The 23520-nt window shown below is 42.0% G+C and overlaps 1 protein-coding gene across 2 annotated transcripts in view; it reads left to right on the top strand.

Moving 5' to 3' along the window:
- Nucleotides 1-1236: 1236 nt before the first annotated feature.
- The window catches only part of LOC132868781 (myosin phosphatase Rho-interacting protein), a 33325-nt gene continuing 11041 nt past the window's right edge, over nt 1237-23520 (top strand). Inside the window, exons 1-12 of one of the 2 annotated variants that reach the window (XM_060901953.1) lie at nt 1237-1322; nt 3278-3429; nt 3549-3630; nt 9053-9482; nt 11760-11856; nt 13797-13935; nt 14033-14128; nt 14218-14274; nt 14376-14444; nt 14532-14621; nt 20822-20931; nt 21057-21501. In XM_060901953.1, the coding sequence (XP_060757936.1) occupies nt 1320-1322; nt 3278-3429; nt 3549-3630; nt 9053-9482; nt 11760-11856; nt 13797-13935; nt 14033-14128; nt 14218-14274; nt 14376-14444; nt 14532-14621; nt 20822-20931; nt 21057-21501 (1770 nt within the window). In that variant the 5' untranslated portion in view covers nt 1237-1319. Of the gene's footprint in view, nt 1323-3277; nt 3430-3548; nt 3631-9052; nt 9483-11759; nt 11857-11876; nt 12111-13796; nt 13936-14032; nt 14129-14217; nt 14275-14375; nt 14445-14531; nt 14622-20821; nt 20932-21056; nt 21502-23520 lie in introns of those variants that run through there. The other variant, XM_060901955.1, reaches the window with a different exon arrangement.

Below are 23520 nucleotides of genomic sequence, written 5' to 3'. Positions count from 1 at the left end.
CGTATGAGCAGGAGGAAATACAGTCCCAAAAATGAAAATGTGTAAATAAAGCACTACTGTACCTTGCAAGAAGGTGATAATCCAAACAATGAGACAAAATGAACCAAAAAACATTTTGAAATGAAAGCATAAAGAGGGGGCGGCACGGTGGTGTAGTGGTTAGCACTGTCGCCTCACAGCAAGAAGGTCCTGGGTTCGAGCCCCGTGGCCGGCGAGGGCCTTTCTGTGTGGAGTTTGCATGTTCTCCCCGTGTCTGCGTGGGTTTCCTCCGGGTGCTCCGGTTTCCCCCACAGTCCAAAGACATGCAGGTTAGGTTAACTGGTGACTCTAAATTGACCGTAGGTGTGAATGTGAGTGTGAATGGTTGTCTGTGTCTATGTGTCAGCCCTGTGATGACCTGGCGACTTGTCCAGGGTGTACCCCGCCTTTCGCCCGTAGTCAGCTGGGATAGGCTCCAGCTTGCCTGCGACCCTGTAGAACAGGATAAAGCGGCTAGAGATGATGAGATGAGCATAAAGAGGTTGGAGGTTGTCATTAAGGCAAATGGTGGTAGTATTACTAAATTATTTTAAAGCGTTTCTTTGCAATCACAAAGGAAAAAGTAAAGTTTTTGACACTTTTTTTTTTTTTTTTCCCCCACTAACATCTTAACGTTCTCATTTATTTATTTATTTTTTTAAATCTTGTGATAATAGAAAATCACCCAACCACCAAAGTGTCGTCTTGAAACTAATTCCAAGGGTATGGAATATGGTTGTTTTTTTAAAATTTTATTTATTTATTTTTTTGGTACTCTACTAAACCATATACATGCTCTTGGTACTTAATTATTGCTCTCCAGGAACAGACTGTAGCCTTTTGTTACCTTTCGCACATCTTCAGCTCATCTCCATGACCGTGGAACACCACTGAGCAGATATTTGTGAGATGAACCGTTCTCAAACCTGCTCTGGTGGGAACAATACACCCACTATAGTCCTATGTTAATTGTATACCAGCAAATTGCAAAAGTTTTAGGTTAATCTCACGACTAGTGAATGTAAATGAATCTCTCTTTGACTGACTGAATGAATCTCTGCTCTGTTTTTCTGAAGAGTAAACCTGTGAAAGCTGGTTGGCTTCTTTTAGCACCAGAGGGTGTAGACTTTCTGAATCCTGCCCATAAGAACCGGGTAAGAAACCTCATGGTGTCTTTTGGTAGATGTTTCAACTTGTAGTACTTCGTTAAATGTGTGTGTTTACTTTCTGTGCTACAGAAATGGCAGCGCCGGTATTTCATACTGTATGAGCATGGTCTTCTGCGCTACGCTCTGGATGAGATGGTATGTGTAAAATTAAAATTTTTACATACATGTACGGACATGAGTGTTTTACTGGGAAATGTGCCACTCGTATTTTTCATACGCGCTACATCTGGGACATAATTCTGTCATTCGTGAGGACATTGATGAATTGTTTTGATAAATTTGGGGACTTGTTGTTTTATGACTGTGTCTGTATAATCAAAAGAAAATCACATGTTGGATTGAAGATATGAAGTTTATCTTCTCGTGTTGAAAAACTTGCATTTTTCATACAAAATACATCATGGATCTGAGCGACCTATTTAAATAATATTGGCTGGTGTTGAGTGGTATATCAGATATATTCCATTCAGCTAGCATGCTATTGAATGAGTTAAAGACGAGTAGCTGAATGGAATGTATCTGATATACCATGAAAAAAGCCATTATTATTATTCCTTTCGGGTGTTCAACGTGTCTTTCTCTTGCAAAACTCTCTCGATCTTCCTTATTTAACGAAGCAAACCTGGTGGCCATGTTTGTTTACCTATTGTCACAGTCGCTCGCTAGCGTGGAAGTTTTACGTCTCTGACGTGCGACCGTCATGATGTCTTGACAACCATATTCAATGCTCATTCTCCATTGGGTAGAGTGACCTCATACACAGGCTAAGCAATATGTTAACAGTATTGCATGCTATCAAACCAAATGAATGAAACCCACTAGAAGGGAATAGAACACTGTTTTTATTCCATCAAAAAAGTGTCCTATATGCAGGGTGCGATTTGTCAAAAAAACAGAAGGGGGGGATTTTTTTTTTTTTAATCATGAAACGTCACAAAATTAAGGTAACAATAGGCTAACAGCTCAATAACATCCGATGATATCAAATGAATAACACTAAATGAAAATGAACACTAAACCAGAGATAGTAAATTCATCTTCCTATCTCTCTGACTAAATACACGAACACTAACACACAACAAAGTTCGCATTGCTTGTCGCGTTGCTGTGATGTTTCTCTCCCTCCAGATTAAATGGACAGTGACTCGAAAATCACTAAAATACATGAATACTAAATGAACAGTTTGCTCTGATGGCGCAGTTCATGTGGTCTTTTCTGCTTTCCCGTCGGTGCGCTATCCGCCGCGTTTCGCCCTTCTTTAATCCACATTTCTGTGAGTTTCTCAGCAGGGAAGGAACGCACGTCTGGCCCATTGACAGCGAGGAAAAGAAGGCTGTCAGTGTGGATACATTCATTCTGTTGCGCTCATCAGTAAGGATGTGATTCATGGCGCTAAATCTACGTTTACACTCTGGATATTGTTATTATCTACAATGTATCTATTTGCTGGGGACGTTCGTGAACATCAAAGCTGCCACTTCGGGTCATTTTGAAAGCGAGTGCAATGTAGACCATAGAAAACTGTCACAACATGCCTGTCATGTCAACTTTTTTTTTTGGTTTGTTTGTTTTATTGACGGGGTTGTTCCCGAGGATTTTTTTTCAGCAGAGATAAAAACCAGAGGGGGGGGGATGATCCCCCCCCCCAGCAAATCGCACCCAGCCTATATGGATCATATTTCCCGACGTCTCACTCTGATGATGTCACTCCCAGTGTTTTCCAGCTGACTAGACGCACATTGTCAAAATGGCAAACCGGTTCAAAATTCAAATTCTTTTTTTTTTTTTTTTGTGGGTGTGTGGATGTGTCCATATAATAAAGTACATTACATGGTTACATGAAGATGTATGATATTTATCTTCTCATGTTGAAGAAAAATCACTCGTTCGTGATGTATACATTCACCACTGGAAGATAAACTTCATATCTTCATGCAACTGTGTCAACTGTGTGATCTATCTATCAATCAATCATGCACGCACCTTTTTATTTGTTAATGGACCATCATGGTGGAATGAGTTGAGAAGGTCTTATGCTTTTCATCTCAAGGTTGACTTCTATTCATCCAACTTTGTGTGTGTGTTTTAGCCCGGTACTCTGCCCCAGGGCAGTGTGAACATGAGCCAATGCAGCGATGTGCTGGATGCTTCATCCCAGACCAGCTTCTGTAACAGTCTGCGCCTGTGCTTCAGCGACAGAGATTATTATATAAGAACAGAGGATGCAGAGAACATCACTGGGTATACAGAGCGTCCCAATTTTTTTGGAATCAGGGTTTGAGCAGTAGCTACTAGTGGCTGATCTTATTAACATGCTTTCATGATTTTCCACTGGAATATAAACGAATGCTTTTTAATAGGTGGCGGGAAAACCTGCTCGTTCACCCAAATGCTGCAAAAACAAACCAAAAGAAGCGAAGGAGAGAGCAAACACTCCCCCCGGTATGTGCTGTTGACTGGCGTATTTGCTTTAATGTTTTCTGCTACACAGTATGGAGTTCTGAAAAGGTTTCAACCACAAGCAAAGTTTGAACGTTTTAAAAATTTGTTGGAAAGGGAATTTTAAAGATTATTCCAGGAGCATCGTAGAGATCTTGACCACTGATGGCAGTTTTACATACTGACTTGATTGTTTCATGATGGCATGTAGCATTCCAACAACTTGAAAGTCCAACATTCACTGCGTAAGGAAATCACACTTAGCTAGCAACTGTTTTTACCACTGCGTTTTGTTAAACTGCCTCATTATCCAACGTTATTTTTGCAGGACAAGATTAAAAATTAGTCAGTTCTGGGGAAGTACAACCCCGATTCCAAAAAAATTGGGACAAAGTACAAATTGTAAATAAAAACGGAATGCAATGATGTGGAAGTTTCAAAATTCCATATTTTATTCAGAATAGAACATGGATGACATCAAATGTTTAAACTGAGAAAATGTATCATTTAAAGAGAAAAATTAGGTGATTTTAAATTTCATGACAACACCACATCTCAAAAATGTTGGGACAAGGCCATGTTTACCACTGCGAGACATCCCCTTTTCTCTTTACAACAGTCTGTAAACGTCTGGGGACTGAGGAGACAAGTTGCTCAAGTTTAGGGATAGGAATGTTAACCCATTCTTGTCTAATGTAGGATTCTAGTTGCTCAACTGTCTTAGGTCTTTTTTTTGTCGTATCTTCCGTTATATGATGTGCCAAATGTTTTCTATGGGTGAAAGATCTGGACTGCAGGCTGGCCAGTTCAGTACCCGGACCCTTCTTCTACGCAGCCATGATGCTGTAATTGATGCAGTATGTGGTTTGGCATTGTCATGTTGGAAAATGCAAGGTCTTCCCTGAAAGAGACGTCGTCTGGATGGGAGCATATGTTGCTCTAGAACCTGGATATACCTTTCAGCATTGATGGTGTCTTTCCAGATGTGTAAGCTGCCCATGCCACACGCACTAATGCAACCCCATACCATCAGAGATGCAGGCTTCTGAACTGAGCGCTGATAACAACTTGGGTCGTCCATTTTAAATGAGCCTTGGCCCAGAGAAGATGTCTGCGCTTCTGGATCATGTTTAGATACGGCTTCTTCTTTGAACTATAGAGTTTTAGCTGGCAACGGCGGATGGCACGGTGAATTGTGTTCACAGATAATGTTCTCTGGAAATATTCCTGAGCCCATTTTGTGATTTCCAATACAGAAGCATGCCTGTATGTGATGCAGTGCCGTCTAAGGGCCCGAAGATCACGGGCACCCAGTATGGTTTTCCGGCCTTGACCCTTACGCACAGAGATTCTTCCAGATTCTCTGAATCTTTTGATGATATTATGCACTGTAGATGATATGTTCAAACTCTTTGCAATTTTACACTGTCGAACTCCTTTCTGATATTGCTCCACTATTTGTCGGCGCAGAATTAGGGGGATTGGTGATCCTCTTCCCATCTTTACTTCTGAGAGCCACTGCCACTCCAAGATGCTCTTTTTATACCCAGTCATGTTAATGACCTATTGCCAACTGACCTAATGAGTTGCAATTTGGTCCTCCAGCTGTTCCTTTTTTGTACCTTTAACTTTTCCAGCCTCTTATTGCCCCGTCCCAACTTTTTTGAGTTGTGTTGCTGTCATGAAATTTCAAAATGTCTCACTTTCGACATTTGATATGTTGTCTATGTTCTACTGTGAGTACAATATCAGTTTTTGAGATTTGTAAATTATTGCATTCCGTTTTTATTTACAATTTGTACTTTGTCCCACCTTTTTTGGAATCGGGGTTGTGTACACCTGGAGATTACAATAGTTAGAGAATAAAAGTTTATAGGATGGGTTGAGCGATATTTACTGACCCACACTGAACAGAGACGTCTATTGATCTCATCACAGTCTGATCTGAATTCAGTTAAGCCTTAAATCTTTTGGTCGTGAGTCCTGGCCCACCTTGAGTTGACCCTTAAATTATATATAGTGCTGTTCAAAAGTATTGCAAAGAAATGCTGTAAAGCAAAGATGCCTTCAAAAATAAAATTGCTAAATATTTCTACATACAAATGTACTCTAAAGAGCAGGAAATGGTTATAAATGAAACGGTCAATATTGGGTGTGATGACCTTTTTTGCTTTATTTTTTTAAAAAAGAAAAAGGGTACATGTGGCTATTGCTTATAAATAAAATTGTTTTCTGATAACATGTACATATGCTATATTTACTGTATGGACCTTATCAATTATGCAAGCATCACCAAGCTGTGAGCAGCATCAGGGCTTGTAGTATTTTGGTTACCAACTTTGTTTTCTGTGTTGTTCAAAATGCAGTGCTGTGAACTAGATCCATTTTCAAAATGGTAAGAAAGCATTCATTCATGAATTGTCTTAGCATTATTTAGTACTAATGAGCACATTTCGTTTCACAAGTGTAGTGTAAAGACTGAAATAAAATAAAAATAATTCAAGCGAATAGCAGAAGTTTGACCAATTATACTTTTAACTTCGAGTTTTCACGAAGGAGCTGATTTATTCCCACATGGGACTTTTGTAATTGCGAACCGAGCGGATCGCTCAAAAGATTCCAACGTTGTCTTCGCCGCCTTCTCGAGTTTTTGCTGAATGGCTGGAATTCTTGGTGTGAATATCTTCCAAAAAACTTACAAAACCTTTCAGAAGGACCAAACAAAAGGTGTGATAATCAAAAGGTAAATTTTCTTAAAATAAACACCACTTACTTGACATCGACTCGGTAGCCTTGGCGAACCACGAGGTGAATTTCGTTCATCTTTTTATCTTCCGATACTACGAAGTTATAACGATGTTTATCTTATTTCGTTTCTGGTTCTGATTGGTTCCGAAGTTTATCAAGAAGTAGAACGGGTAATCGAACTTGATTAAGGTAAGTGCTGATTGGTTACGAAGTTTCGCTATTGTTACTCATTCTTACAACACGATGCAGCAGTCTTCACGATTCGCTGTTCTGGTGATTTTTGTAACGTGCATGCGCAGTGCACTATTGTTATTCATTCTTACAACACGATGACAGTGGCTCCGCCTCTATGAGGCAGTAGCCGCAAAAAACAAATGGTAGTCTTAAAGGGCATAATCTGGACCAATTTCTTTTTTTTATATGAAAGTATGTCCCTTTACACACTCCTCCAGAAGGGTAATTTTGCACAAGGCCATCTGTCTACAGCAGAAAAAAAATAAAATAAAATGCATCTGGAAAAATCCCAAGGGAGTCTGGAGCCAGATTCGTGACGTCACCTGCGGAAGCACCAGCAGGCTGCGAGAGCTTTGCACGTTTTCAGTGCACAGCCTGTGTAGACCAAGCGCTCCCATTTCTCTCTCATTGTCTGGTCTTTTGGGAAACGATGAGTACTAATCCCATTAAGATTGGTGTTGCTACTGTACACCCTCCTATGATACCGGTACATCTGTTAACCATTTTAATAATTACGTGATAACGTTGAAGAAATTTGCAGAAAACCACCAGGTCGTTTTCTCATAAACAAACCAGCGCTGACGTAGGATTCAGAGGGCGGCGTCCCACACGCGACGTCACGAAAATCAATGTTTCCCAGGAAATCCAAATGCCGAGTTTTTTCAGAGGTGGACCAATTCGCCTCAAATGGCTCGATTTCAACTGAATTTTTCTGGTATTGCGCAAGGTAAAAAAAAATTGCGCAAAATGTGACAGATATTTGACCAAAGTTTAATATAAAATAGGAGAATTACATTGATCTTGCTCCTGAATTTACCCGTAATATGCACTTTAAGTACAATGTGTGCAGTTTTATAAGGAAATTAGAACCAGCCTCAGTTCTTCTGGAGACTTTCACACTTGCTTCTTATTTTCGCAGCAAACCCCAGCAATCTTTTTCTTTCTCCCCTCATGTCATGTCTCTGATGTAATGCACTGCTTTCTTTAATGACATGCAAACATTTTTCTGTAACATTTTTAATTTCGTGCTGGAAAGCTAATATTTGGAAATCTGAAATGATTTTGTACTGGATTGATGGAGAAATTGTAAAATAAAAACCTATAACAAAGTTTGGACTTAAAAAATAATTGTATACTTTAGAGCTTTTATTAAAAAAAAAAATCCAAATCTTGACAACTCATTCACTATTAGTTTTTTATGTTTTAAACATCCTTGTTATGAGTTTTTTTTTTTCTTTGTTTTTTGTAAAGGCTTTACCCCGTTTAAAACAAAACAAAGAAAAAAACTCTCATATATCCTAACCCTGATTAACCTGTATACCCTGTATGCCCCCACATTTTGTATGCTGCTGAATCTGTCCTTTTTTCAGTAGCTTTGTATAAACAATAACCGCTAAATGTAATGCAATGTTATGTAAGGTGATCGCCTCGGCATTCTCATTGTGAAAAGTAAGTCACATGTACATGGACTGGCATTTAATGTTGTATTTGTTCCTTTCTATTTGTTTTTTGTCTGTTCATATTCTTTTTGGGGGAGTAAAGTCAGTTTAAAAATGCCGTTAAATGCATAGGCCTATAGGCCAAGTTTAATGACCTTGAGGTTATCAGAGGTCATATGTCGTTTTACAAATGAAAAATGAATTCAGCACCCAAACATTTAACAAACAAGGCCTGGGTTCAGCTGAGACTGGGTTCAGCTGAGACGTTTACAGGCCCAAAGTTCAATGACCTCTAGAGGTCAACAGAGGTCAGATAGAGCTTGGCATATTGCAGATTTGAATTCGGCACACCCAAATTGACAAAATAAGACTGTTTGCCGACTTTGTCTCAAAAATGCCTTTAACTCCTTAAATAAGCACTTTTTTGAATTTTGGTACCAGTCTATGTGTCCACTTGAGAAAATAAATGTAATACAAAAAATGTTTAATGAGAAATTATCCATTACTTGACTGTATTGGAACTGGATAAAAGTTTCACAATGTGCAACGGGAAAAAAAAGAAATGAATGATATTAGGATGGGGGGAGGGAGAAATCTTGGCCGTCTTAAGCAGCGTAGTAGTTTTAGCCTGCTGTTCCTTTTAAATATTCACCTACAAGCCCCACTACTTCAGTTTAATTACGCCTTTAACTGCTGCGTGTATCTGCCTGCTTGATTTACTTCTCTTTCTCAGTCTTGTGCCTCTGCTTGCTGACATCAGACCATTTTGTTCTTGTGTGTGCAGGGGAGAGAAAGAGAGGGTTACTGTGTAGGGATGCAGTTTTTCTGGCTGACATACAATTATTTATGTACAGTAGCTTGTGTATATGGTGAAGTGCTGCTCAGTAGAACATTACTGTAATTAATTTTAATGATCTCGGAGGGTTATGGAGGAAGTCTATGAACTTTGTGGTCTAGGTGCAACAATCAAATTCTGCTTCTCTTTCTTGCTATACCTTCCTCAGCATAACCTAAAGAAGCAAGCAGTACCTGAAAGAAACCAGGTGTCTGATGGCCGTAATAGCAACTCTGTCGTGAACACCAGCTGCAGCAGCAGTAGAAGCACCACCAAGAAAAGAAGCCCTGAAAACAGTAGAACCATGAGCAGTGTTTACAGCACAAGCATTAAACAAAGTGTTAATATTGGCGAGCTAAACACCAGGATTTGTGCTGAAGGCATTGGTGTTGGAGGATGTTGGAGTAAAGACACGAGTGTTGATGTGGAGGCTGGTTGTCCACTCCGTTCTTGTCCAGGGGCGGGGCTTCAAGAGAAACCCAAGGAGCTCCGTGGGAAAGGAGGAGTCCATTCTAGCAGCAGAAGAAGCCATGACAACTCTCCCATCAGTTCCTACCTTTTAACACTTGGTCAGCTACCTGCACACTTCAGCACAAACGGTAAGAGCAGAAACAAGAATGTGATGGCGAATGTGGGTGTCTTTTTGTCATGGGCTTTAGTGGTGTAATGCAGTTCCACTATGCATCTTTTTAGAGTTACAAATATTTGTGTATATGTATTCAGACTTGTATTGGAAGTGGGTGTGGCCTGAAATGGAAGCAGTTTTTTTTTTTTTTTTAAGTTATTTATTTCATTTTCCAAGGTATTGGTCCTAGTCCTGAAAACATAATCAAATTAGCAGTCTAACCTAAACCAGATCCTTACAAAGCGCTCCACATGTTGACGTTATGTTGTCTCGGAGTTTCATATCTGACTCACTTGTCCCTGCATGAAAGTTATAAACCTCTTGTGACTTTTTTTTTTTTGGGTTGCTCTCAGAATCGCAGTCTCAACCACATGCCCTGTGAATCTTTCTGGCAAGCTATCATAAATAAATAAATGTACATCTCTTCTTCGTACAGTGGGGCAAAAAAGTATTTAGTCAGCCACCAACTGTGCAAGTTCTCCCACTTAAAAAGATGAGAGAGGCCTGTAATTTATCATCGGTACACTTCAACTATGAGAGACTGAATGAGAAAAAAAAAATCCAGAAAATCACATTGTCTGATTTTTAAAGAATTTATTTGCAAATTTTGGTGGAAAATAAGTATTTGGTCAATAACAAAAGCTCATCTCAATACTTTGTTATATACCCTTTGTTGGCAATGACAGAGGTCAAACATTTTCTGTAAGTCTTCACAAGGTTTTCACACACTGTTGCTGGTATTTTGGCCCATTCCTCCATGCAGATCTCCTCTAGAGCAGTGATGTTTTGGGGCTGTCACTGGGCAACACGGACTTTCAACTCCCTCCAAAGATTTTCTATGGGGTTGAGATCTGGAGACTGGCTAGGCCACTCCAGGACCTTGAAATGCTTCTTACGAAGCCACTCCTTCGTTGCCTGGGTGGTGTGTTTGGGATCATTGTCATGCTGAAAGACCCAGCCATGTTTCATCTTCAATGCCCTTGCTGATGGAAGGAGGTTTTCACTCAAAATCTCATGATATATGGCCCCATTCATTCTTTCCTTTACACGGATCAGTCATCCTGGTCCCTTTGCAGAAAAACAGCCCCAAACCATGATGTTTCCACCCCCATGCTTCACAGTAGGTATGGTGTTCTTTGGATGCAACTCAGCATTCTTTCTCCTCCAAACATGACAAGTTGAGTTTTTACCAAAAAGTTCTATTTTGGTTTCATCTGACCATATGACATTCTCCCAATCCTCTTCTGGATCATCCAAATGCTCTCTAGCAAACTTCAGACGGGCCTGGACATGTACTGGCTTAAGCAGGGGGACACATCTGGCACTGCAGGATTTGAGTCCCTGGCAGCGTAGTGTGTTACTGATGGTAGCCTTTGTTACTTTGGTCCCAGCTCTCTGCAGGTCATTCACTAGGTCCCCCCGTGTGGTTCTGGGATTTTTGCTCACCGTTCTTGTGATCATTTTGACCCCACGGGGTGAGATCTTGCGTGGAGCCCCAAATCAAGGGAGATTATCAGTGGTCTTGTATGTCTTCCATTTCTAATAATTGCTCCCACAGTTGATTTCTTCACACCAAGCTGCTTACCTATTGCAGATTCAGTCTTCCCAGCCTTGTGCAGGTCTACAGTTTTGTTTCTGGTGTCCTTTGACAGCTCTTTGGTCTTGGCCATAGTGGAGTTTGGAGTGTGACTGTTTGAGGTTGTGGACAGGTGTCTTTTATACTGATAACGAGTTCAAACAGGTGCCATTAATACAGGTAACGAGGAGGACAGAGGAGCCTCTTAAAGAAGTTGTTACAGGTCTGTGAGAGCCAGAAATCTTGCTTGTTTGTAGGTGACCAAATACTTATTTTACCGAGGAATTTACCAATTAATTCATTAAAAATCCTACAATGTGATTTCCTGGATTCTTTCCCCCCATTCTGTCTCTCATAGTTGAAGTGTACCTATGATGAAAATTACAGGCCTCTCTCATCTTTTTAAGTGGGAGAACTTGCACAATTTGTGGCTGACTAAATACTTTTTTTGCCCCACTGTATCTGTATTTGCGTCCTTTTTAGAGCGCATTATCTGTTCAATTCAAATTGTTGGAAAGATGCTGATGCTCACCAAGTGTGTGTCGTCACCAGCTATTTATCTTCGTACTGCAGGATGTTTGGGCAGCCCTAGCTGCTGATTTGCCAAGAAAATGTGCGCTTAGGCTGGAATGCCTGAACTAATTTCCCTTTTTGCCTCTTTCGCTCTCTTGGCAGCTAAGACCCGGGAAGGCATAGAGAGTGGCTATTCTTCTTTGGAGAAAACAAGATCCGATGCTGAGGACACCCAGACACGCACTGAGCAGGACTACAGGTGTTAACTTCTCCCCCATGCCACTACTTTTTATATGGTTGGCTCCACTTCCCTTTTTCCTCTGCTAACGGTGGTTTTGAAGGTGTAATCAGGGTCTTGGGGGAGGGGTAGATGATTAGTGTAATGGAAGAGAAGGGACAGCAGCAGGTACGTGCATCAGGAGGTCACTTTCTGAGGCGTGGAAGAGGTGAAACACACAGAACGCGCAGTCCTGGAAGAGAGGAGGTGCACCGTCTGTTCGGAAAGCAGCGCAGGTAAGAGGAGTAGCCATCACTCGTTTACTGCGTGGGCTTGTACTGCTTCTTGATTTGATGTACCGTTTCAGAGGTGTTTGTACGATGGGAATCGGATGAAGGACCAGCAGAAAGGCTTGCACGTGAATCCTTAAATGGTTTTGAGCTCTAGGGTGAAGGCATCAATGTCACTGTGAATGGACTTGCTCTGTAACACCAGTATGCCTGTTTTATCAGAATTTGAGGTGTATTTCTTCAAGCTTTTATGTTTTTTGATTCCATTTTCCCAGGTTGCATTACTCTTGTTGTTAAAATGCTCCAATCATCTATTATTGGCTGGCTGCAAACCAGCTATCTGCTTAATTTCATAAGCCTTGTAAGAAACACGATACGGTGTGAAATGTGTTTTTATTCCCCTCACACCACAGCAATTTGACAACCATGAAAATGGTTTATATATTAAAGAATGACACATTTGTACTGTTGATTCATTTATAGTTGTTTAGTGTGGCAGGATATCCACCAAAATTACTTGCAACTTGTCATGCTACTGACCAATCACGAAGCCCTCTGAAGGCTTTCTTATGCTGGAAACCACAGTGTTACCTTTTGACCTTTTATAGAGCACTGGCACTGAAGATGCTTTCCAAATATGCCAAAGAAATGGAACCTTACCACATCAACTGCAAACGTTTTGTAAATCTGCTTATGTGGCAAGATCACAAATATAAAAATCCTTGGAAGTTGTTACTATGTACGCAATAACATATGGGACGATCATCCAAGCTGTGATGTTATTTAGGCAATAATACGAGTGGGAGTGCTGCTGTTGTACAGCAGCTGAATATCAGCACAACAGCAAGACCCTTGTTCTGTAAACAAGAAATTAATATTGAGTGACATTAAACGCCAGTATGGCTAAATGTTTGGTTTATTTTTGCTCCGTGATCAGAAATGGATCCCAAAGAAGCCACGTTTGCGTTACAGCACGTCAGCTGGCTGGCTTGCTAGCTCACGTTGATTTGTACATTCCCATTAAAGGTGCTTCTGGTGGTTTAAAAAAAAAATTTCCATCCCTTTTTCCTTTTCATCTGAGACTGTTTTCGTATTTTAAGTCAGAAGTATCATTTGCGAGGTCTGTCTGATGTTGCCAACTCTAGTGGAGTAACCATTTTGAAAAAGGTTTCGAAGTGAAATGTCCCAGCACTTTGTGTCCATGTTAAATATGGGTACTCTTGGAATGCTGCTTGACCAATTGGATTAGTGGACCGGAACTTGGAACTGTTGTATAAAGAAAATTACTCAACACCTACTGAACGATCACAATTGCGCAATGGATGAGTGATCGCAATGGGGTAGCGGTGAAGACTCTGGGTTACTGATCAGAGGGTTGGGGGTTCAAGCCCCAGCACTGGCCAAGCTGCCACTGTTTGGGCCCCTGAACAAAGCCTGAGAACCTCTTCTTCAGGGTTCTGTGCTGACCCTGTGCTCTGTCCCCAACTTCCTAACAAGCTGGGATGTGAATAAGAATTTCACTGTGCTGTAATGTATTTGTGACGAATGTTCTTCAATCAACAACAATGTGGTACATGTTAACTGCCTATACTGTATGTAGTACTTCCATGTGCTGGCACTTTTTATAGAGGACTTTCTTCTTCTCCAGAGGTTGTTGGTATAAATTATAAACCATTTTGTTGCATTTTCCAGGCGATCACAAGTGATTAGTCAGTTTGAGCAGGAAAATGGGATGCATATGCATGCCAGAGAGCCATGTTCCTCTTCATCAATATCCACCTGTTCTGCCGCAGATGATCAAGATGAGAGAACAAACCACAGCACAGCACGGGTATCTCGCGTGCACATTTGCATCTCATTTGAAATGCTGTCAGGTTGTGATTTGGCTTCAGTGAAGATTAATTCTGGTGGTGTTTGCGTTTCTGCAGCTGTTCGCTCGTGGCAATGGTGCATCTGGCGTCTCTGCGTCCACCTGCCGACGCTCCAAATCACTGGAGCGCAGTCTGGCTGAACACACTCCCACGGTGGGTACAGCCAACAAAACAATACACTGATGAAGTTAAACAAGGAAGGGTTATCCATGTGGTGACTGACTTTTCTAACCTTCTCTCAGCCTGATCTGTTAAATTTCAAGAAGGGATGGGTGACCAGATTGGGAGAAGATGGACAGGTAAATGGAATGTATGAAGATATTGGAGAAGTGTATCTCGGGTTTAAAATGGTGTGATGTGATGTGATGTGATGTGATTTTTTTTCTCCCTTATATTTCAGTGGAGGAAGCATTGGTTTGTTCTTACAAACCAGAGTTTAAGATTCTACAGGGATTCAGTTGCTGAAGAGGTATTTTGCATAAGATGCAAAAAAGAGCTTCTCCAGATTTACTGGTGTCCACTAGGGCTTAGAGAGCATACTTTTTATTTATTACAGGCTGCAGATCTGGATGGTGAGATCAACCTGTCCACATGTTATGACATCACAGAATTTCCTGTGCAGAAGAACTATGGCTTTCAAATTCATGTAAGTAATCCTTATACACATGTGGAAATCTATATGTATTTGAGTACTTTGAGTAAGAACACCTCAGATTTGTTCAGAAGGGACTTTCTGCTGCTATTTTATAGCTAGAGTCTGCACAGTAGAGATGAGCCGAAATCAGGCATACCAACTCTTTTTTGGTAGGTTCACCCCCTTCTATGACCAATACAAAGGTCAAGCACGTCATTCCCAAGTGTCCATGCCTCCTACAGTATAGTAGAACAACTATTTCTAGGGGAAAGTTTACAAAAAAAAGTGCAGATTTCAGCATAGGAAACTCTAACTGTTCAAATTGGGAACTTGAATGACAGTTTAGATCAGAAGTGGCATGGGGGAAAAAATGGGCTATTTTGTCATTAAGACATATAGGGATGGGTGGTGCTACACATTATACTGCAGCCAGCCAGCAGAGGGGCTAGACCTGTAGTGACTTCACTTTTCAGAGATGTTACTCTGTCAGTTCTTTAGCCATTAGGACGAACCGCAGGCCTGCCTGCCTGCCTTGACTTGTTTAGAAGCTTCCCGTTTTAACATTGGAGTGATGAGCCAATCAGAATTATATGTAAAAGCATTCATAATGCTTGCCAGTACTTGTAAGATGCACTGGCTTGGAGCCCTCACTTTTGTCATGGTAGTGTAAATGAAAAATGTTCCGATTTAATGTGAAATAAAATGGATCGACGCGTTTAACTTGGCTAACACATGTACATTTAGCCCCAAGTAACTATACTTGTTTGGGAGGCCACCAGAAATTTTACTCTCCTGCCCTGGGAAGCGTGCAGCTATATAATCCCCCCCGACATTTGGACCAGAGCAATTTTTATATAATTATTTATATAATGTATTCCACGAAATTGAGTCATACATGAGCTGATGGCCGATGAGGCGTATAGCACTGAATTGGCTCTAAGCCACATACGACGAGATTGAGTGGAATGTTTTCTTCTATTCACATTCACTGGGTTTTGAGAGAGGGTTTTTTTTTTTTCTTCAAATTCGATAAATAAAAACTTTACAAAACATCCGACAAAATACATTCTGCTTAGAATGTAAACAAACCGGCAAAATGACAGTAGCAATTTGTGTGAAATATGATAATTCATGAACAAAAGGTGACATTACCATCTCATTTTATTTTTTTTTGGGGGGGGAGGGGTTGTTTTGAGTAGAGCTTTTATTTAGTCTTTGGTTGGTTCAGCAACACGCTCCGCCATTTTGTTTTTCTCTACTCACGGTATATGAGCCGATAGCCTAGTAGTAGAGTAGCCAATCAGAGCACATGATTGCTCATATCCAGTGAATGTGGATAGAATGTGTGTGTGTGAGAGAGAGAGAGAGAGAGAGACCACTGCTATTTATTATTTATTTGCTATTTATTTTATCCCCAAACCCTGTGCAGGGGTATGCTGATGTTCAGATGTCATGATGATGATGCCCTTTATTGTCACTAGTCACATGTACCAGCGAAATTAGCCATCAACCTGTCTGTACATATACAACATACAATTGACATAGGGTAGACAGGACAGGAAGACAGGGATGAAGATAAAGAGGAAACACAACGTGAGGAGAGATAAGGAAAAAAGAACACCCCCCCCCCCCCCCCCCCCCCCACTATGCTCCTGTCAGGAGTACAGTGTGGGAACATTTAAAAAACCTTTGCACATAAGCACACAACAACACACGTACACTTTAAACACAGGACTTGAGGGGGGGAATCAGGGGTAGGGGGTGGGGGGGAGGTAATCCAGTGCAAGCAAGCAGCCGTCCGCTCCTGCAGCCATGAAGGCGCTGGTCACGCACCCGCTTGTCACACTGGGGGTAAAAATGGCGACTGCGGAAAGTTAGAGAAGGAATGCGAGTGTGTCTCCCGGCAGTGACCTTCAGGGGGAAATGTTACCTCAGCAACTGCCTGAACCGAGGCCGGTGCTGTCTCAGGGAGCCGAATGTCGATAAGATATAAATTGTTTGGTCTTTCCAGATGCAGTCTTTGCATGTCCACACCGCTCGTCCATATCTGTCCATTCTACTCAAATTCAAATTGATCTCCGAAAAACGTATTCCTTGCAAAGCTGAAAGATGCTCCGAGATAACCATTTTGTGGTTAAAGTTCTGAATGTCCACAGTCCGAGTGCCAACAGCTTTGCCCACCACTCCAGTCATATCGGGCAGCTTTGTGGGGCTTTGAACAGCTGTCACCGTTGTCTGATTTCCTTGATATACCAGGGGAATGCCTAATCCAGTCAGCAAAAGTCCTGTAATCATGGTTCTGAATAGGTAGATATCTTCAATGTCCTCCACAGAAAGAATCGCCAGGCACACGACCCGCCACTGCTCCCACACGTCCATTGTGTAACCAGCCGCAAAAGTTCCGGCAGGACAGACGGGTTCCCCTGAACCCAGGATTCTCGTCGAGAAAACTGTGTCAATTTTGTTAGGAGACCAGTTTATCAATTCCATGCTTTTTTTTTTTAGTTTAGAAAGTAATGCAGGGAGAGTCTCTTCAAAAAGTACAGCAGACGAGACAAGACACAGAAGCATAAGCAGGGGAAAAAAGGAGGGAGAGGGAGAGCAGAAAATGCAACTGCCTTCTGTGGAAGCACGGAGAGAAAAAAATGTCAAAGTCTAGAGGTCATCTAGAGATGAGAGGGTAATCACCAATATGCTGGCTCGTACTGATGAGTTCCTGCAGTGGTCGAAACTGGAGGTGAAACCCACCAAATGTGCAGCATTTTATGAACATCGCAGTGGTGGTAACCGCTGGTATAAGTTCAAGGCCGACAAACCCCCCTGCTTTACGGTCATGGGACAGCCCATCAGAGTGTACACACGCCATGAAACATACACCTATCTTGGCCACAAGTTTAACATTGCAGGTGAGTGGTGTGAGCAGGTACAGGAGCAGGCCTACAAGAACAGGATCTCCTTGATCGACTCTTCCCCACTGCCTGTAGTTATGAAAATAGAGTCCATTAGAGAAGTGGCCCCAGCAAAAATACACCATCTATTTGCCAATGTCCACATTCCCCAAAATGTCCTTAAAGACCTAGACAATACAATGGTGAATGCTGTCAGAAAATGGCTGGGACTAAAGTCTCGTACCACACGGGACATTATTTATCTGTCCCATAGAGAAGGGGGGCTTGGGGTGCCACATGTTGAGTGGACCTATACTGCAACAAGGCTGGCACACCTCCTCAGCATGTTAAACAACGATGATGCTGTAGTCAGAGAGCTAGCAAGAGCTTCTCTCCTGCTGGACCTCAGGAAAAGAAAAGTTCCCCTAGCCACAGCCAATGAAGACAGCTTCCTGGGATTTAGGAAAAAAAAGCAATGGGAAACTGGACATGTGGGCTACGGGCTTTGGGGTCCGTTCTGACTGGCCAGAGCTGAACGACCTGTGCAACAGAATGGAGGTCAAGCTGAAATGGACAAGGGAAAACATGCTGTCCCAAGCATGGCCATTTGACACAGTAGTCATAGACCCGTCCATATCTGTGGAAGCCACCATCTGTTACAATGGATCACAACACACATTACAGAATTTAATAGCAAGAGGACCCTCCTCAACAGCAAGCAGCTATTAATAAAACAGCACTGGACAGGATTGAGGATGCAGGGAAAGTTGCCAGTCCTTGACTTTGCCGACCACACTGTCTCACATTCCATTTACAGGAACGCTGCTGTGGGGAGGACATTCTCCATTTTATTATTAAGGCTAGACTGCAGGTGTTGCCAACAAAATACAACCTGGCATTGTGGTATCCTGAACAACATCAGCCACACTGCCTGATGCATGCTGACCATGACGTGCAGTTGGAGTCAGTCGCACATGTTGCGAATGGTTGCAGCATAAACCACTCTATACTGCACGTCATGATCGCATTGTGGACCTCATCAGCAGTGCTGTTGAGCCACTCTTCCCAAGTATGCACAAACATTCACGCTTGACGGCGGAGTGGTTCGGCAGCACTGAGGATGTGTTTGGCAATATCCACAACACCCCTGACGTTGTACTTCAGGACATGGATAGAAAGCAGGCAGTAGTAGTTGAAGTAGGATGTGTTTTTTGATACATATATGGACATGGCCTTTTATGACAAAATGGCCAAATATCAGTCCCTACTTGCAGCTATTACCAGCCTTGGCTATTCCTGTACACTCATCATCCTGATATTTGGTAGTTTGGGGCACGTACATAAATTAACAGTGAGTGGGTTAAGACTGGCAGGGCTTTCCAGAGTAAAATCTAAACAATTGAAGTTCTGCTCGATATCAGCTGGAATAGGCAGCCTTGCAGTGTGGTGTAGGCGATGCTTTTTATACCATACCCTTGGTGTAAACCTTGATGATGATGCCCTTTATTGTCCCTAGTCACATGTACCAGCGAAATTAGCTGTCAACCTGTCTGTACATATACAACATACAATTGACATAGGGTAGACAGGACAGGAAGACAGGGATGAAGATAAAAAGGAAACACAACATGAGGAGACGTAAGGAAAAAAAAAGAACCCCCCCCCCCCCCCACTATGCTCCTGTCAGGAGTACAGTGTGGGAACATTTAAAAACCTTTTGCACATAAGCACACAACAACACAAGTACACTTTAAACACGGGACTTGAGGGGGGGAGGAGGAGGGGAGGAGCGCAAGCAAGCAGCCGTCCGGTCCTGCAGCCATGACGGCGCTGGTCATGCACCCGCTTGTCACACTGGGGGTAAAAATGGTGACCGCGGAGAGTTAGAGAAGGAATGTGAGGGAGAGAGTGTCTTCTGGCAGTGACCTTCAGGGGGAAATGTTTCTTCAGCAACGGCCTAAACCAAGGCCAGTGCTGTCTTGGGGCGCCGAATGTCGATAAGATATGAATTGTTTGGTCTTTCCAGACGCAGTCATTGCACGTCCACAAATTGATCTCCGAAAAACGTATTCCTTGCAAAGCTGAAAGCTGCTCCGAGATAACAACCATTTTGTGGTTAAAGTTCTGAATGTCCACAGTCTGAGTGCCAACAGCTTTGCCCACCACTCCAATCATATCGGGCAGCTTTGTGGGGCTTTGAACAGCTGGCACCGTTGTCTGATTTCCTCGATATACCGGGGCAATGCCTAATCCAATCAGCAAAAGTCCTGTACTCATGGTTCCGAATAGGTAGATATCTTCAATGTCCTCCACAGAAAGAATCGCCAGGCACACGACCCGCCACCGCTCCCACGCGTCCATGTAACCAACCGCAAACGTTCCGGCAGGACAGACGGGTTCCCCCGAACCCAAACTTCCTCGTCGAGAAAACTGTCAATTTCATTAGGAGACCAGTTTATCAATTCCATGCTTTTTTTTAGTTTAGAAAGTAATGCAGGAAGAGTCTCTTCAAAAAGTACAGCAGACGAGACAAGACACAGAAGCACAAGCAGGGGGAAAAAGGAGGGAGAGGGAGAGCAGAAAAATGCGACCGCCTTCCGTGGAAGCACGGAGAGAAAAATAATATTGATAATATTTGAATCCTGTATATGTTAATTTTTAATAGTGGGTTCAAATAAAAGTATTCAAATGTGTGAGAGAGACACACCACTGCTATTTATTTATTTATTTATTTATTTATTTTGAAGGCAGGACTATTCATCATTAGTATAAATATGCAGGTGATGGGAAATCGTGCGCTGATATTGGTCAAGAAATTCGGACTATTTCTTAATCACGTCAAGTGACTCAGCAATATGGCGACCACTTACTTCGTCACCATGAATGAGGAAGAATTAGAAATCATGAAGGAGAATGCTGTTCCTAAAAGCACTGAATATGCTACGAAGTCTGGTCTAAAACTATTCAAATGCAAGGTGGAACTGAGATTATAATATACATTTTTAAATCCATTTTACATGAGTTGGCATAGGTAAGTGACTAGTGCGTGCCGTTATTACATTTGCATGTCACTTTTGAAGTTTGAAATATACTTTAATGAGATTATCATCTGTGTATTTATGCTAAAACAACTATCTGCCTCAGGCTCAGTGAATAATAACCTTGACTTTGTGTCCATTGTTATTGTTTGCCTTTGGAGAATAATTGTTAATTAACAATGCACTACAGCACTGAATTTCTCAGCATACAGCTACTACTTGCACTAATATTGGCTCGTGCGCTACAAAAGTATTTGGTTTGATCATGTTTTTGAACCTCTTGCAGACTAAGGATGGAGTTTTTACACTCTGTGCAATGACCTCGAGGATTCGCCAGAACTGGATTCAGGCACTTATGAAGAATGTTCAGACATCTGTTGCCCCTGATGTCACATGGTACAAACCTCAGCCATTTACCAGTTTTTAAAGTCCTCCATGTGCCCCTTTGTTTTTGTACCATTTCTTCATGTGATGCCTACAAAGTTGTGAAATTACTTTTTTTTTTTTTCATTCTTTCTCAGCTCTCTTCCTCAAAAGATGCTAATGGGTATGGCTTCTGAATGTAAATGCCCCTTGGCTTCAAACTCCTTGTGTTCAGAGGAGGAGAAGAGGAGCAGTGTCCGTGATTGGTGCAGAGAAGGGCGTTACAAAACCTTTGACTGGGCTGATGGTCACATGCGGAAGAAAAGGGAGAGACTCAGCAGGCAGTCAGGAATGGGATTGGAGTTTGTCTGTGGTGATGCCGTGCCCCCTGCACCTGCATCATCTCCTGAAGAATCCATCGCAAGCTCCATCACAGTGGTGCATCCTGAGCTGGGCCAGACTACACACACTACAAAGCCCTCTGATACATCACCGTTCATGGGGAGATCCAGAATTGTCGCCAGTAAACCAAGTGATCAGAAGAATGCAGAGGTTGACGGTGTGAATGTCTTAAATGACACTTCTAATGCAGAGAAGAAAGAGGTACCCTCATCCTGAGTCAGTGCGACAAACATTTAAGTCATGTGACAGTTTTCTAGCTAGAATATTTTATCTCGTGAGATATAAATTGCTATTCATTAAATGTAATAAATGCCACAGGCTAATTGTCTATGTGGGGCAAGGCAATAAGATAATATGATGTCGAGATTGACAAAATATTGCAGGAATTGTCAACACTGAGGGGGGGGGGGGGATGGATCCTCAGTTTGTTTTTGGATTGGTCAGGGTTCCTAAAGGAGTTCCACCTCAACCTTCTCTTTTCAAGCTTTCCTTTGTAAATATTCTACATGGAACCTTTTAATACAAACAGGAGTAAACAGCAGTGTCGTAGTCGAGTCACTAAACCGAGTCAAATTCCAGTCTCGAGTCCCCAGTGTTCAAGTCTGAGTAAAGTCCATGTCATTTTAAAGAAAATTTCGAGTTCAAGTCGAATCCACTATTGATCCGAGTCGAGTCCGAGAACAAGACTCTAACCACACCATGTGACTGTGGCTGTTGCTGCCTTTAGGTGAAACCATCTCTGCTACTGTGTTGGACTAACGTTCCTGCTCGACTGCCCCATTTTAGTTCATAGGCTACAGATAAAGCTTGTTCATTGCTCAGCAAGCCCCGCCCACTATCAACAGAGCAAATAACATGAGAGAGGGTTAACACTAGCTAGTTCATCGCTTAGCAATCAAGTCCCGCTATCAACAGAGCAATGAACATAGCGTGTCACTTCCTTCTCTGGGTGGAGTCTTACCAAATGACGATTGAAGTTCGAGGTCGTCCCTGTCGTCTTCTCAATAGTTCTTCTGCATATGGAACATGTAGCAGTGCATTTTTTTTTTTTTCCCACTGCACGAGAAGTCTATATAAGCAAAGCGGACAATCCTAGGGGGCTTCTCTCCAGGCATTTTAGCGCCATTAATGTTAGTTTGTTCCTGAGCATGACGTATGAACAGGTGAATGTACATTCTCTTGCACGAAATTAGTATAAAAATTAATGTAGATATAAATACCTTATGCCAAATTATTATGGCATGTTACAAAAAATAAAGCAAGTCCGAGTCTCCAATTCACAAGTCCGAATGCAGTTAATACAGGAGTCCGAGTCATCAATAGTCAAGTCACGAGTCCTTAAAATTAGGGCACGAGTCGGACTTGAGTCCAAGTCCTGGACTCAAGTACTACAAGCCTGGTAAATAGAAGTAGCAAGATGGTGGTGCACACTGATTTACCTGTGAGCTTTTGGTCTGTTATTGCAGATATTTTTCATTCCATTTTTTCTGAAGATGTATCTTTTCCCATTGTGTTCTCCATTGCTGTACTCTGCTTCCTCTCCAAACTAATGACGTGCCCACTGATGTCAACATGGCTGGTGCTGCAAAAAAAAAGGCTATATTTTGGTTCCAGCTGGGAACCAACTTTTAAGGTTCTGAACCAATTTATTTTTGGCTGAAATGCTCCAAATGGTTCAAAATTTGGTGCGAACCAGAACAGAACCCATTTACTGTTGGTGGAAAAGGGGTATTGATGCTCCAGCAGAGGGACAAACCAAAGAACACTTAAGGATGCTAGCTGGGACCTTGGTGTAATTTTTATAACACTGATCAACTTTATTGTACCCCATAATAAGAGCGAGCTGATTAGATTTTAGTTGTAATTTTGTCCCAGTACTCTTTTTTTTTTTTTTTTTTAAAGGGTTCCTCAAGGGTTCTTTAGCTGGTTAATGGTTCTAGCTTTCTAAAGGGGTTTTATCTGGACCTAGAAACTTTTTTCTGAGATGAAAGCTTTTAGGGTTTTGCAAAGAACATTAGGAGTTCTAGCCAAAGGACCAATTGGATGCATCATTTTCTCATCTCTGTCTCTAGCCGCTTTATCCTTCTACAGGGTCGCAGGCAAGCTGGAGCCTATCCCAGCTGACTACGGGCGAAAGGCGGGGTACACCCTGGACAAGTCGCCAGGTCATCACAGGGCTGACACATAGACACAGACAACCATTCACACTCACACATTCAC

This window comes from Neoarius graeffei, chromosome 20 (genome assembly GCF_027579695.1).
Source record: "Neoarius graeffei isolate fNeoGra1 chromosome 20, fNeoGra1.pri, whole genome shotgun sequence".
Taxonomy (NCBI): domain Eukaryota; kingdom Metazoa; phylum Chordata; class Actinopteri; order Siluriformes; family Ariidae; genus Neoarius; species Neoarius graeffei.
Note: the sequence above shows the minus strand (reverse complement) of the source record. Positions and strands in the feature narration are given on the sequence as shown.